Source organism: Thunnus maccoyii, chromosome 4, assembly GCF_910596095.1.
Source record: "Thunnus maccoyii chromosome 4, fThuMac1.1, whole genome shotgun sequence".
Classification (NCBI taxonomy): Eukaryota; Metazoa; Chordata; class Actinopteri; order Scombriformes; family Scombridae; genus Thunnus; species Thunnus maccoyii.
In genome coordinates, this window is record NC_056536.1 from 34,559,693 (window position 1) to 34,575,626 (window position 15,934).

At 38.8% G+C, this 15,934-nt stretch overlaps 1 protein-coding gene across 1 annotated transcript; it reads left to right on the forward strand.

The window, feature by feature from the left end:
• The first annotated feature begins 1,613 nt into the window (after positions 1–1,613).
• On the forward strand, positions 1,614–15,104 carry edem2 (ER degradation enhancer, mannosidase alpha-like 2). Its single transcript, XM_042410057.1, has 11 exons — positions 1,614–1,822; positions 2,633–2,743; positions 3,686–3,725; positions 3,981–4,086; positions 5,454–5,579; positions 7,319–7,530; positions 8,675–8,816; positions 9,796–9,920; positions 11,220–11,364; positions 12,632–12,753; positions 14,242–15,104. Exons 1-11 carry the CDS (start codon positions 1,731–1,733, stop codon positions 14,719–14,721), a joined length of 1,701 nt encoding a protein of 566 aa, XP_042265991.1. The 5' UTR covers positions 1,614–1,730; the 3' UTR covers positions 14,722–15,104.
• Positions 15,105–15,934: the final 830 nt, after the last annotated feature.

A 15,934-nucleotide genomic window follows, 5' to 3' on the forward strand; every position in this document is an offset into this window, starting at 1 on the left:
AACAATCTGACATCATCACGACAAGGAAGAAGAACTAACTTTGCAAACAAAGTCTTCAGAGCAGGTTGAAGCCCTGACTTTTGACTTGCAGGCTGCATTTCTATCTACGTTCACCTCAGCTTTTGAAACTTTGACCATATTTAACATCCAATATCAGAAAAATTCAATTCAATTTTGTTTATAAAGTGCCAAATCATAACAGAAGTTATTTGAGGGCACTTTACACATAGAGCAGGTCTAGAGTGTACTCTTTAATTTAGAGAGACTCAACATTCCTCTATGAGCAGCGCTTGGTGACAGCAGCGAGGAAAAACTCCCCTTTAACAGGAAGAAACCTCAAGCAGAACCGGACTCTAGGTGGACGCCATCTGTTGGGTTGAGATAGAAAGAAAGAAGGAGAGACACAGAGAAGCATAATAACAACAATAATAACAACAACAACAACAATAATAATAATAATAATAGAAATATGAGTAATAATAATAGCAGTAGTGGTGGGCGTCACGCTGGACAGCTGTTGGTCTGCAGCCGAAGGTTTCCTGTGAGACGAGAAGCACAAAAAACTCCCGGTAAGAAACCAAGTTAGTAACACATATTAATGGAACATGAATGCGTACAGATGGAGAGGAGGAGGAGGAGGAGAGAGGAGCTCAGTGCATCATGGGAAGTCCCCTGGTAGTCTAGGCCTATAGCAGCATAACTAAGGGCTGATCCAAGGTGAGCCTGGTCGGCCCTAACTATAAGCTTTATCAAAAAGGAAAGTTTTAAGCCTACTCTTAAACATAGAGAGGGTGTCTGCACCCCGGACCGCCAATGCAGCGAAGCTAAAATGGGAGAAATGTGATCTCTTTTTCTAGTTTTTGTTAGTACACGTGCAGCTGCATTCTGGACCAGCTGGAGAACATATATCAATATTATGTACAAGCAAGTGGGTGAAAAAATATATACTTATATATAGAAACAACAAAAGAAACAACAACATACAATGTCTATAAACAGGTGGAACTGTTTCTGTAATCTGTAAACAGGAGTGCAAAGGTGTGAATATGTATGAGTGAAAAAGTCATAAATTACTTTAGAATCAGAATCAGATTTTTTTTTTTTTTTTTTTTTACTTTACCAAGTAGCAAGTACAAGGAATTCACTGTGGTCCAGATATCAACGGAAAAAGCAATAAATATGAACATTAACCATTAACATAAACACAAATATAGCAGGGTAAGGAAGAGAGGGACAGGGTCGCGTATGTATAAACACCAATGTAGATATAAATAACATTTTTAGTGTAAATAAACTGTGTGTGTGTGTGTGTGTGTGTGTGTGTGTGTGTGTGAGTGTGTGTTAACAGAACATATATGTACAGATGTGTAGGTGAGGGGGAGTTGGTGAGTTTATACCTTTAATAAGGAATGATAATATTTCTCCCATATAAATGAGATAATATGACTCTAAATTGAGTGAAAAAATAAAATAAACGAGAAAAGAACCTGTTTTTTGGTGTTATTTTGAGGTTTTGACGGATTTTTTCCTGAACACTCGCTGACGTTGCTGAACGGTTTGTTCTTGAACGCAGCTCAGATGACATAACGCGTCAGCGCACCGCATCGCGCATGCGCCCATCGTTCACTTCCTGCTTCCTGACAGCTGAAGAACACTTAGAAACACACCTGTGCTGCAGAGTTTCCTTCAGGTCTGTGTGTGTTTTCTGTCCACCTGTCCGTGTCTCTGTTATGCGCGCTCCCGTGTGTGTCGCGCTGCTGGTTTTGCTGCTGAACGATGCAGCGACTCATCAGTTCAGTGAGGAGGAGATGTCTGATATCAGGTAACACACACACACACACACACACACACACACACACACACACACACACACACACACACACACACTCTCTCTCATGTTTGGATCCAAACCAACAATGAACTGATCTACTAACCAGTATTATGTGTGAATCAAAGCTGATAAATCTGATTAAAAACACGTCAGTGAGTCTCACCGCTGCACTGGGTCACATGTTCCTTCATCATGAAGAGTTTGGTCACGTTAGTTTGTTTAGAAACGGCTCGAAACACTAATAACAGCATCGCGTTCTCAATTTCCGGATAACATATTTGAAGAATGTGATCATGAGGACGTCAAACAACTTCAGTTTACTGTCATCGAGGACTAAAGAAACCAGAAAATATTTACATTTAAGAAGCTGGAATCAGAGACTTTTAGACAGTTGTCTTTAAAAAATGACTTGAAACAATTTATTGATTATCAAAGTAGTTAGTGATTATTTCTCTGTTAATTGTATTTAACCAATTTGTTGATCAACAGAAAATAAATCAACTATTTTAATAATTGATTAATAAGAAAAAAAAGTCTTCTTAAACGTGAATATTTTCTGGTTTCTTACGTCTCTATGACAGTAAACTGAATATCTTTGAGTTGTGGAGAGACATCATCTTGGACTTTGGGAAACATTGATCCACATTTTTCACCATTTTCTAATATCTTATAAACTAAATGATTTACTGATTATTGAGAAAATAATCGACAGATTAATTGATTATGAAGATCATTAGTTGTAGCTGCAGTCTCTCATAACTGATAATAAAACTTCTTTACATTCTGTATGAAATGTTTCAGACAGCGCATCAAAGACATGTTCTACCACGCCTACAACAGTTACCTCGACAACGCCTTCCCCTACGATGAGCTCCGCCCACTCACCTGTGATGGACAAGACACCTGGGGCAGGTAAGATGACATCATCATTGTACATTTAAAGATCCCCTCCAGACATGTTTTAAGAAATCTATAAATTAGGCTGCAATTAACAATGATTTTCATTATTAATTAAACAAACCATTTACACAGATTTGGTGCAAAATTTAACCACTTAAGAATCGATAAAAATGGCTAAAATGTAAGAATTACATTTTTCAGTGATTGGATTGCAAACACTTTTGTTCTAGAAATTGCACAGAAACCCCCTTATTGTAAATATAGTTAGGAAAGTCAAACATCCTCTGAATGCTCTCGGTCTCTAGTTTGTGGTTGTAAAGTTTCATGAGGCTTTGATTATCCTCGAGGTCACAATAAGTCATTTCATACAGTGAGGTCAAGTTTCAAAAAATGGTTTCACTATAATAAAATGGCTACTATGATCACTAACATCATCACACATGAATACAGTTGGGCTCATTGAATCCACAACAGTCTCAGCTTTCCAGTCAGACCAAAATTTACACAAGTCCAAGAATGTTTAGGGACCCCAGTACGCAGAAATATTCAAATACACCATTTTTAGAATAGGTGCAAACAACGATTGGGATTAGCATGAAGTGTTTATGTCTGTAAAGGGCAGACTGGTGGGTATCAATAGAACCTGTTTTCATTCAGATATCCTGAGGTCAGAGGTTTAGGGACCCCTTAGCCCCCCTTTAGCCTAACTTTAGAGCATTATTTTGTCTCCTTCCCGACAAGCTAGCATGCCATTGATGGTACAACGGATGCTTTAGTTTGTTTAGTTTCATATGATATCAGAATCCTCAGTCTAGCTTTAAAACTGAGCCCCCTCCAGGTTTATAGTTGTGAACGTGCAAGTCCTCTACTATCCAGCACCCTCCGCACCACTACCTCCCCCGGCCTTGTTTGATTATGCCTTTTAATATATCTCTCTCTCTCCTTTCTCCACAGTTTCTCGCTCACCCTGATTGATGCTCTCGACACTCTTCTGGTAAGATCAGAAAAAAGAATTTTGCAAAATTTTCAGGCTGAAATATGTCAAAACAAGGGTGAAAATGAGAATTTAATCAATAGTTGATGGGAGCTTTAATATGTCTTTGATGACATCTGATTATTATCAGAGAGAAAAGTTAATTTCCTGTGTTGAATATAAACAGATAGTTAGTTGTGGAGCGGTGATGCCTTCAGGTGTAGTGAAACCTTCAGCAGTGACAGACGTTGAAATTTAAAAAATGTGTCTCCGCAGGTGCTGGGAAACCGAACCGAGTTCCAGCGTGTGGCGTCGCTCCTCCAAGACACCGTGGACTTCGACATCGACGTCAACGCATCCGTGTTTGAAACCAACATCAGAGGTAGAAGAAGTGATTAACAAACTGGCAGCACTTTACATTCCAGCTCGGGAATAACATGGTAGTAGTGGTGTAATATTTTGATAATAATGTAATATAATGGCAATTATGTAGTAATAATAGCTTGATATTAATAATGGTTACAACTAGGTTAGTCTAGACTTACATTTTTGTAACAAGGTAAAAGGGGCCAAAAACAAAACACATCTAAAGATAATAATGAGGCAGAACTATTTAATAATAGCACAGGAAAAGTTTGGTTACCTGCTTATAATAAAGTTATATCATATTCTTATTTAAAACCGGTAGTATGGTGACATTAATGGGGTAATAGCCTGATAGTAATGAGGTAATATGGTTCATATTTTCAAAATATTATGGGCTGCTATCAGTATGATACCTTCCAAATCACATGACAATTCTTGGAAGTCAAAATTGATGATTACCAGATTATAGTGGTGAGATTCTTCCACCTGGTTATTACTGTGTAATAGCCATAAACCAGTGCTGCAAAATGCATAACTACATGTTTCTACTCGAAGGACGATTCACAGTTTTCAGGTGTGTGTTAAACCAGCAGTCAGGTGTCCATAGAAACAGTGAAAGAGGTTTTCCTTGCTGTAATCATTCCTCCTGTTCATACTGGATATTAAAAGATCCTTCAAATGTGTTTTCAATGTTAGTGATGGAGACCAAAATCCACAGTGTGTCCACACAGTCATTTAAAAGTCTGTGTGAAGCTTCTATTCAGCTTCAGCAGTCTGAGTTAGTCATATCAAGTGGATATCTGACACATTTACAGTCTTTTTAGCATCAAATTCCCTCTTTGTGTTTCCTCGGACAGTGTTTCCCTGTTGAGCTGCAGGTGGAAGTATAGTAACAAAAAGAGGGACTTTGGCACTAAAAAGACTGTAACGTTGAAAGATATCTACTTGATTTGACTCATTTGGACGCTGAAGCTTCATATTAGCTTCAGATAAACTTTGAAATACATTTTTTGCACAGAAGGAGGACTGTGGATTTTGTCCTCCATCACTTCCATTGTAAGGTCATTATGAAGGGATCTTCTAATGGTCAGTATGAACAGGAGGAATGATTACAGCAAGAAAAACATGTTTCACTGTTTATTTGGGCTCCTGACTGTTGGTTTAAGATGGACTTGATAAACTGTGAACTCGTCCTTTAAGTCTGCGTTCACATTGTATGAGAGTTGATGTAATTACAAGATTCCAAGTTGTAATTACATCAGAGAAACTCTGACTTTTCCACTCACTTACTGTGTGTGTGTGTGTGTGTGTGTGTGTGTGTGTGTGTGTGTGTGTGTGTGTGTGTGTGTGTGTGTGTGTGTGTGTGTGCGTGTGTGTGTGTAGTGGTGGGTGGTCTGCTGTCAGCTCACTTGTTGGCAGGGAGGGCGGGGATGGAGCTGGAGCCCGGTTGGCCCTGTTCAGGACCGCTGCTGAGGATGGCCGAGGACGCCGCTAGGAAACTGCTGCCTGGTATAAACACACACACAGAATTTAAATTTAAACTCCTGCCATGGTAACGGTCTTGTACTGTACAAACCAAACTAAATGCAAATTTCTGCAAATTGAAACAGCTGTCAGAGATGGCACTTTGATCAAAAACAAACTGAGATAAACTGAAAACACAGACGGGAGGGCAAACAAGAGAAGCACATGACCTTTTGACGACCTTTGATGAGCCGAGAGGAGGTTATTGTTCTGAGAGCAAAGAAACATTGTCCGTTCCTAAATTCACCATCAGGAGACAGTGTACTGAAAAAAACAGAAGGCAAAAACAGCCCAGTAGTCAAATTTGTGTGAATGATGCAAGCCAAACATTAACTTCAAATATACAAGTGTACACTAGTGAAACACTGTCTGTGTTAATCTGAAGTCTTTTGTTGCTTAATTATAAGATTAACAACCACGTCAGAATAAAACAGTTCATGTAAACAACCAGAGTTAACTGCAGAAATAATTTAATTCCTTTCAAACAAGTTTTCATAAATCTTTCATATCCTGTTTTCCAGATGAAAATATGTCATAAAAACTCAGATTACTTTCATTTTTAAAATATTATCTGTACTGTCTTTGCAGATAATTTTCTATTTTTCTAGTTTCAGTGACAAATCATGTCGAGTGTCTCAGTTTCTTGTTTGAATACCTGATTTATATCTGATCAAACTGTGACATGAATACAAATCTAAACAGTAATAATAATAATGATAATCTTTATTTATAAAAATCCGCAGTAGAAAAGCAGCAGAATAAAACAGACCAATAAAAACCATAAAACCTATTCAGTGTAAGATAAAACATTTCAAAAGAATTAAAAACAGAAATTAAAGACAGTTCAAAAATTTACAAACTCAAGTAAAATCAGGAAAGGCTCTCTGATAAAAGACGCTGACTCAGCCGACCTGATTCCCTCGTCGCAGAGCTCTGACCTCTGACCTCTGACCTCAGAGTACGTAGCGGCTCCTCAGAGACACAACAGCCTTAAAATCAATGAATCATTCAGACTTTGAGCAGCACCTTTTCATACAGGTGAGAGCAAAGTGCCTCACAGATGACCGACAAGCCGATAATCTGACAGAAGGAACATAAACAATCTGAGACTAAAGCACATGAGAAATAAAACTCTGATTTAAAAACTGTAATAATAATAATAATAATAATAATAATAATAATAATAATGATAATAATAATAATAATGATGATAATAATAATAATCATGAATAAAGGGAAATAAAAACTCAGATTACAAAACAAGACAAATAAAATCAGTAAGAGGGGAAAAAATGAAAAAGAAAACAAAATTTTACAGCATGAATACAATAAATTAAGTGAATAAAATAAAGTAAATAATGTCTGTAAATCACTTTTAGTCCAAAGCTAAAGAGGTTAAAGATGTTTAAAGCCACTTCCAGCTGCTTGGAGCATTAAAGCTAACAGCTGCCTCTCCGGAGGCTTCAGTCCTGCACGTTGGAACAACTTAAACAATAAAAAAAGTAATCATCTTAAAATCCACCCTAACACATAGTGGGAGCAGGCGTGAAGAGGCTGAAACACGTCTCTTGGTTCTGGTGAAAAGCAGAGTGAGTGCTGTACCGTCTGGTTTCGGTTCAGACGAGTAAACAGGATGTTGCGGTAACCCAGACGTGATGCGGTGACCCTTAGATCCCAGTGTGCTGTGGTGTCTCAGCTCTAACATGTTGTATAAATGGCTCCAGCGTTCCAGACTCCCACCGGAATGCCGTACGGTACGGTGAACCTGCTGCGTGGCGTCAGCCCCACCGAGACGCCCGTCACCTGCACCGCCGGCGTGGGAACCTTCATCCTGGAGTTCGCCACGCTGAGTCGACTAACTGGGGACGCGACGTTTGAGAACGCAGCTCGCCGAGCCCTGAGGGCCCTGTGGAAGACCAGATCGGACATCGGACTGGTAATGAGTCTGTTTCTGTCGTATTGTATTTATTGGGACCATGTACGGTGTTTAACATAGTGTTTCATCTGCAGTCACAATTAAAACATATAACAGCACAATAACAAACAGCACAAAGCAAAAAACACACATAATACAAAATACAAAGCTACACACAATAACACATCACACACACCCACAATGTCAACTAGAAATTAATAATGTAAGCTTGTCAAATTAAAAGCAAAATTATTTGCGCTCATTAGAAGACTGTGAGATGAAATTTAGATTCAGAAGTTACAGAGCTGAGTAGTTTTTAGCAGATTTTTAATTTGATTTTGAACGTACTGATTCAAAACTGCAGCTCTTTAGTTCAGTAACCATGTAAACATCAACATCTCCACACAGAAAGCTTCATCCTGTGTAAGAAATCTGTCTTTTTAGTTTTCATTTTATATATTTAAACAGTGAGGAAAAGCACATAAATGCCAATGAAGGTCTTTAAATGTTTTTGAGGCTCTACTGAGCAAAACTGCAGATTTAGGTTTCAGGTTTTCTGCCCTGCAGCAGCAAGAAAGGTAAAAGCAGAAACAGTCTGAAGAAAACTTAAAAGGAAATGATTAGTTGACTAATAGATTAGTCAGTCGAAAGAAAGTGAACCTGCAACTATTCTGATAATTAATTCATTGTTTCAGTTAGTTTACAAGCAAAAATGCCAAATGTTCTTTAGTTCAAGCTTCTCAAATCTGACAATTTGCTGTTTTTTCTTTGTCATACAGTATATAACAGAAAATATATATCTTAAGCTCTTGGACTGTTAGTTAGGCAAACAAGCGAACTGAAGACATCATCATCATCATTGGCTCTTAGACATTGTGAACGCCAATTTCTCACAATTTTTAAAATGATTTAATTGACTGATTGATTAATCCAGAAAACAGTCCGCAGGTTAATCGATGATGAAAACAGCTTGACAACATCCAGAAGATAAATAATCAGTTACAGTTGGTGGAAAAATCTGTCTGTGATTTGGTTCAGTTTGTAGGTTTCAGCTCGTCCTCAGGTTTGTCCCCAACTTTACCTCTCTGTCTGTCTGTCTGTCTGTCCGTCTGTCTGTCTGTCCGTCTGTCTGTCTGTCTGTCTGTCTGTCCGTCTGTCTGTGCAGGTGGGGAACCACATTGACATCCTCTCTAAGAAGTGGGTGGCCCAGGATGCCGGTATCGGAGCGGGGGTGGACTCCTACTTTGAGTATCTAGTGAAAGGAGCCATTATGCTGCAGGACGAGGAGCTGCTCAACATGTTCCTGGGTAATCTTAACAACAGTCTCCTCCACCACCTCAGATAAACTGTTAAAGGGTTCATATTCAGCTTTTTATGGTTTTCTATTATTTATATCCTGTTCTGATGTTGGATGTTAAACAGGGTCAAAGTTCAGAAACTTGAGGTGAACGTATGTAGAAATGCTGCCTGCAAGTCAAACGTCAGGGGTTCAACCTCCTATGAACCCTGACGTTTGCAACGTTATCTCTACTTCCTCCTCGTGATGACATCAGATTGTTTGCACATGCCCACAAACAGTCTGTTCACATATATCAGATGTGAATCAGCTCCAACATGTACGGATGGATTTGAGAAGTTGACATTTGGAGTAAAGAAAGAGAAAAAGAAGTAAAATCATGCTACTAGTTTGTTTACGAGGAAGCTTCATGCAAAGATATTCCTGTAGAGACCCAGAATATAAATATAGACCTGGAAATGCGCACAGTATATCCTTGGGAAAATATGAACAAACCTAAGTGAAACAAGTGGGTACAAGTATTGAGTGGTCTCCCCTCTTTGTCCAACCCTGAGACGGGCTGTAACAGATGCTAAAGAAATACATCACTGCCTTAAAATGAATAATAATCATTCATCACTTGGCTTTATGTGGCTGCAGTCAGTAAGAAACCTCCATCATACTGGAATAAACAAACCAAGATTAAAACGTGTTGTTGAAAAGAGGATCAATCTTGACCTGATATTCAGTACAGCATCAACAAACCTACATAATCAGCCAGTGTGAAACTGAAGAGTCTGATAGGAAAATAATAAACACCATGACCACTTTGCATGAAGCCAATGAAAGTGAGGTATGTATAACCAAAAAATATGGAGATGTGGAAGATATAACCAAACATCCATAAAACAGTCAGATAAAGAAGGAAAAACAAACTCTGTCAAACTATTATGGCAGACGCATATAATGAAGCCTCTATGAATTAAAATAGATGTTATTGTGTTTCTCAGACTATGATCGAGCCATTCAGAACTACACCCGGTTTGACGACTGGTACCTGTGGGTGCAGATGCACAAAGGAACTGTCTCCATGCCGGTTTTCCAGTCTCTGGAGGCCTTCTGGCCTGGCCTGCAGGTATATAGAACTGCAGAGGTGGAAGAAGTATTCAGATCCTTTACTGCAGTAAAAATACCAATAAAGCAATGAAAAAATACTCCATTACAAGTGAAAGTCCTGAACGAAAAATCCTACTACAGTAAAAGTACATATGTATTATGAGCTTGATGTAGTTAAAGTATTGCAGTAAAAGTACATAAGTATTATGAGTTTGATGTAGTTAAAGTATTGCAGTAAAAGTACATAAGTATTATGAGCTTGATGTAGTTAAAGTATTGCAGTAAAAGTACATAAGTATTATGAGCTTGATGTAGTTAAAGTAGTGCAGTAAAAGTACATAAGTATTATGAGCTTGATGTAGTTAAAGTATTGCAGTAAAAGTACATAAGTATTATGAGCTTGATGTAGTTAAAGTATTGCAGTAAAAGTACATAAGTATTATGAGCTTGATGTAGTTAAAGTATTGCAGTAAAAGTAGTGGTTTGGTCCCTCTGACTGATATATTATTATATATGACATCATTAGATTATTAATAGTGAAGCATCAGTGTTAGAGCAGCATGTTACTGTTGTAGCTGCTGGAGGTGGAGCTAGTTTACACTACTTTATATACAGTTAGCTAGTTTAGTCCAGTGGTTCCCAACCTAGGGGTCGGGCCCCTCCAAAGGGTCAGCAGATAAATCTGAGGGGTGGTGAGATGATTAATGGGAGAGGAAAGAAGAAAAAACAAAGTTCTGATACACAAATCTGTTTTCAGTTTTTGGACTTTTTCTCTAATCTTTGATTTTTGCTGAAATATTGGATCATTTGAAGATTTATTGAAATGAAAGCATGTAAGAAGTTTAGAGGGAAAAATCACTATTTGGTGGAGCTGTTAACAACTCATAGACATGTGAAATGTGACCCCGACTACACACTGCTTTTTGTAAGACGTCAAAAGCCAAAAAGGTTGGAAACCACTGGTTTCATCTTTAACAATGTGTTGTATTTTAAAAGCTTGTTATATTATCCATTGTGTCAAATCTTCATCTGAAAAGTAACTAAAGCTGTCAAATAAATGTAGTGGAGTAGAAAGTACAATATTTCCCTCTGACATGTAGAAAGTAGCATCACATGGAAATACTCAAGTAAAGTACAAGTACCTCAAAACTGTACTAGAGTACAGTACTTGAGTAAATGTACTTAGTTGCTTTCCAGACTCATAAACACACATAAACATAAACACATCTGTTCTTGACTTCAGGCTGTTTCTTTGATATTTTAAAGAACCTTGTTTAGGAATTGTTGTCATTATGTTAATTTCCTTTTGGTGTTTCAGTCTCTGCTCGGGAACCTGGACAGCGCAGCAAGAACATTTCAGAACTATTACTCAGTGTGGAGGCAGTTTGGAGGTCTGCCCGAGTTTTACAGCATCCCTCAGGGTTACACTGTGGACAAGAGAGAGGGATACCCGCTCAGACCAGGTCAGTCCACTAAACCACTACCCAGCAACCACAAGAAGAGACTTTAACATTTCAGCTTAGAGGACGTGATGCTAAAATTTAAACACATTTGTTTGGTTTAGTAATACTGAGGTTTTACACAAATGATCTAGAAGCTACAGTTTGTTTGTTCGTTTGTTAAGATCCCCATCAGCTTCTGCATAGCAGCAGCTATTCTTCCTGCAGGTCCACAGTTTACAAGGTGACAGTACAAAACAATACACTAACATAACACAATGACAATCAACACAGTTTAAACAACACAAACAGAAAAAAAATAAAAAAGCTCTGAATCGATCATGATCTAACACAGATGGATAGATAGATGGATGGATGGATGGATAAAATGAGTCAGTCAGATACAGACGTCAAAATTGATGGAACTAATGTTCTGTGGGTTAAAATTCCTTCTTCCTTAAAGTCCTTCAGACCAGATTTAAAAAAGGCTTTAATTTTGGTTTTATAATCTTATTTTTTAACAGTGTGACGTTGCTTCTTTATAAATTTATGTGCTGTATGCATATTATTAAGAATTAATCAAAAACACAAATATGATGTGCAAAGTTTGCAAGTTTCAGGCTGACAGAACTCTGATCACATTGTTTTATAGATCTTTTATTGAAAGTGTTCTTACATTTTCTTTTATCTGTTGGTTCGGCTCTCTTAATGTTAAAATAAATCATTAAACGGGGTCAAAGTAAGCAGTAAAATCACTAATCTGCCTGATAAAAAGACAGTTATTAAAGAAAGCACCGTTGATCCTGTCAGACAGATCCCATCCTGCATCCAGACTCCATGTTTTTCCCTCTGGCTCCCTTTCAAACGGCCGCTAACAGATACAAACACTCTTTTTTTTACCCTGCGCTGTTACTCTGGTAAATTCAGAGAGGAAAAGATCGTCTCAGCACTTTACATGAAATTCTTGCATTTGCATCTGAACTGTTTTGACTTGTAAATGTTTTTTACCTTGTATTTATTCTATATTTGATTTTGTCTTTGTTTCTTGTGTCCTACTGCAATTTCCCTGTGGGGACAATAAAGTTATTGAATTGACTGAATCTGTGCAAATGAATTAACTCAAACTGAAGTTCACCAGGTTAAGTGATGGACCAGCTGACCACTACACCAGCTAACTAATCAGTTCTTGCTGACTAGCTATCTGATGAACCAACCACTGTGAACTCAATTTATGACTCTATTTATGAGTAACAAATAAATGTTGTTTTCCATGTGTTTGTATTTCCTCCAGAGTTAATAGAGAGCGCCATGTACCTGTTCAGGGCGACAGGTGACCACATCTACCTGCAGCTGGGCCTCGACGCCCTGGAGTCCATAGAGAGGATCGCAAAGACCCCCTGTGGATACGCCAGTGTAAGTCTACCTGTCTGTCTGTCAAGTAAAAGATAATTAAATTCACCAACAAAGTTCCATTTCAACATGTTCCTCTGAGACACAGAGACCACACTTCAGTCTGAAGCTGATTTGTTTGTTGTCTAAATTCTGTGAAACCATCGACTGTATATAAAGATGGACGACATGACAGCTCGCCAAACGTGAAGCCAAAACATCTGGATCGCCCCCTGGTGGTGGGCTGCAGTATAGGTCATAAATCCCCCTCCGTGTTAGCAGATGGGACATGCACTAAACTAAAAAATCAGTACAAGTCAAATAAATTTTTCCCAAAGATGGTCATTTTAGGTCCAAGTGCTCATTTTTCTGATAAGTTTGTTTTTAATAAGTTATTTGAAGATATAAAAAGGGGTGTGAAGTCATGATTGACAGCTGTGACAGCCGTTCTCAAACCTCCGTCAGGCGGCAGGGCGGCTGAGGGGGTGAGTCCTGCGGGCCCGACTCTACTGCGCAGACTCCAGTTCCAAATGACGTCACACAAGCAAGATGGCCGCTGCAGGAAAGGAGATATTTTGGCTTCACTTTTGCATAGTGGCAGGAAGTGGAGACATGTCGTCCATCTTTATATACTGTCAATGTGTAAAACTGAAAGCACGGTTAGCAACGCCACTGTGAGCATGTTAGCTTGCTGATGTTAGTATTCTTCTCAAAGTACCACTGTGCCTTAGTGTTGTTCATTAAAGGTCCAACAGACGACATTCAGCCCCTCTAGATGTCAGCAAACTACTATTTGCTATGTAAAGGTAAAGTGGAGTAATGGCGTCCTGACAGAGAGTGAAGTCACACTCCCTCTGTGTGTGTTGTTATTCGAGCTGCTCTGTTCTGTGTTTGAAGCCGCTCCAGCTGTGTGTGCATGTTAGTGCATGTGAGTCCCTCCCATCTATTTCCAACATGGCGGCCACATCACAAACTTTCTCATATTACAGCCAAACAGTTCACAAACATATCTTTCTGAAAACATTTGAGGCAGAAATAGGCAACGCAGTAACAGAATATTGATCCATATTTGAGCAGCTCTGCCTGGTCAGACAGTTGGATCTGAGTTGCGTCAGCTGTCTGTGCAGGGGCTGCTTTTTTTTCCAACTTTATTGAGTAAACAATGTACATGTTTTGGTTTGAGATGATGGTGCTAGAGTGACATCTAGTGGGACTGAATGTCATATACTTTTAAAGCCTGCCATGTTGTAGACCAGCAGTTACATATTTACCTTGTTCAAAGGGCTTCATTATAAAAATTGTTGAAAATAAATTCTTCTCAACACAATTGTTTCAGTGCAAACAAAACATACTGCATTTATAATAATTCCAAAGTCTCCTTATTTTTTAAACTTTTTTGTCTCGTTTGACAACAAATAAACAATAAAATATAACTTTTAAACAAATAATAGAAGCATTGGCAGAACTGATCTTTCACTGTGTTTAAATGAAGTATTCCTGATGTTCCTGCAGGTTAAAGACCTGCGAGATCACCAGCTGGACAACAGGATGGAGTCCTTCTTTCTCGCTGAAACCGTCAAGTACCTTTACCTGCTGTTTGACCCCACCCACTTCCTGCACGGCGGCGGGGCAGAGGGAGACGGGTCCTGGGAGGAGGGCGGGGAGGGGGGGCAGTGTGTTTTAGGGGCAGGGGGGTTCATCTTCAACACAGAGGCTCACCCTCTTGACCCGGCGGCACTCTACTGCTGCAGCCGTCATGCCCAGGACCGACAGGAGCTCCGCGACATCCTGCTCAGCCTATCACAGCCTCGGGAAAAGTCAGTCAGCCAATCAAAAGCACCCGCCAAACAGACTGAAGACCCTCTGGCCGGCCAATCAGACAGCATTGCTCTGAAACCGGGTGAGAAGAAGACCTCCCTACTGTCCTGTCCTGTTCAGCCATTCAGTGCTCGACTCTCCATCCTGGGTCAAGTTTTCACTGATAACACCTGAAACCTGAGCTCAACTGATCTCACTTCCTGTCGCTAAAACTCTGACGCGGTGGGTTCATCTTTGACACCCGGCGTCATGGTGACTGGCAGGTGAAGAAGTCAGTTTCAAGACCTTTTTAAAATGTCAGCTGGACAAGAACTAAAGCAAACCAGAACATCTGAAAATCACAACTGAAGTTTTAAAGTTTAGACATGACAGCAGCACAGATTCCATCCAAACTAAAGCCAGTTTAAGTTGAGTTTGGGGGAAAAGATCATTCCTACACAGATATCATCATCCATAAAAAGACTCTTTTTTTACTGTTCGGCTGTCTGACCTTTGTGCTGTGTTGACTCTGTTGCTCTATTTAAACTGAAAGTAAAAATATATTTTTATTTATTAGAGATGTTGTGTGATTTCACGTTTGTCATGTTTTCATGTGTTTATTACTGGTATGAAGCTTTTGCCTTCATACTGGTGTGGGTGTCTACATTGAGCTTAGAGTTCTTTCCATCACAGACAACAAAAAACAAAAAAAAGTTGAACATTATCACATGACTCATTCAGTCCCATACTTAGATCATGTATGATAGCCAACGATTCACTAAGGAAGACTATGAGACCTGTTTGAAAGCTTAGAAAAAGCTAATAATAGCTTGAGTTGAGATAATTTTGTCACACATGGCTCCTCTATCCAAGATTGAACTTCCATGCTCAAATGGTGAATTTAATAGCTACAGTTTCTTTCTTTTTTTAAATTGAAATTTGAAATTTAAATTGTCAGTCTGCAATCAATAACAGAAACAACTAGAAATGCATTTCCTGTGTAAAATGCATGTGAATGCTGACAGCTGAAATAAATCGCAAAGCATTACTGAAAATACTACAGACTTTTTCAGCATATGGCATATTAAATTTAAGAGCTATGGGACTTAATAAGCAGTATGGTGGTGTTTCACTAATGGCCACAAGGTGGGGCTATTGCTGCCATAATTCAGTATGTCGTGTAGATTCTCATGGAAAACTTGTGTATCAAGTTTAAAGACAGAATACAGAATTGTAGAAATATCATGTTATAATGTTACTTTAGCACCCCCTGTTGGTAGAATTGTATGAAATGTTACACACTTGTACAATGTGACTGTATGTACAACATTTCCAAATTTAGTTGCAATCCAATTCAGTATGGAAGAGTTATGGCCCGTTAAGTGCATTAGGCCATGCCTTCAACAGT

Coding starts and splice junctions, on each gene's coding strand:
- edem2 (XM_042410057.1), top strand. CDS start 1,731: ATGCGCGCTCCCGTGTGTGTCGCGCTGCTGGTTTTGCTGCTGAACGAT. Junction 8,817..9,795: donor GCTGCTCAACATGTTCCTGG/GTAATCTTAACA, acceptor TGTGTTTCTCAG/ACTATGATCGAGCCATTCAG. Junction 9,921..11,219: donor CCTTCTGGCCTGGCCTGCAG/GTATATAGAACT, acceptor TTGGTGTTTCAG/TCTCTGCTCGGGAACCTGGA.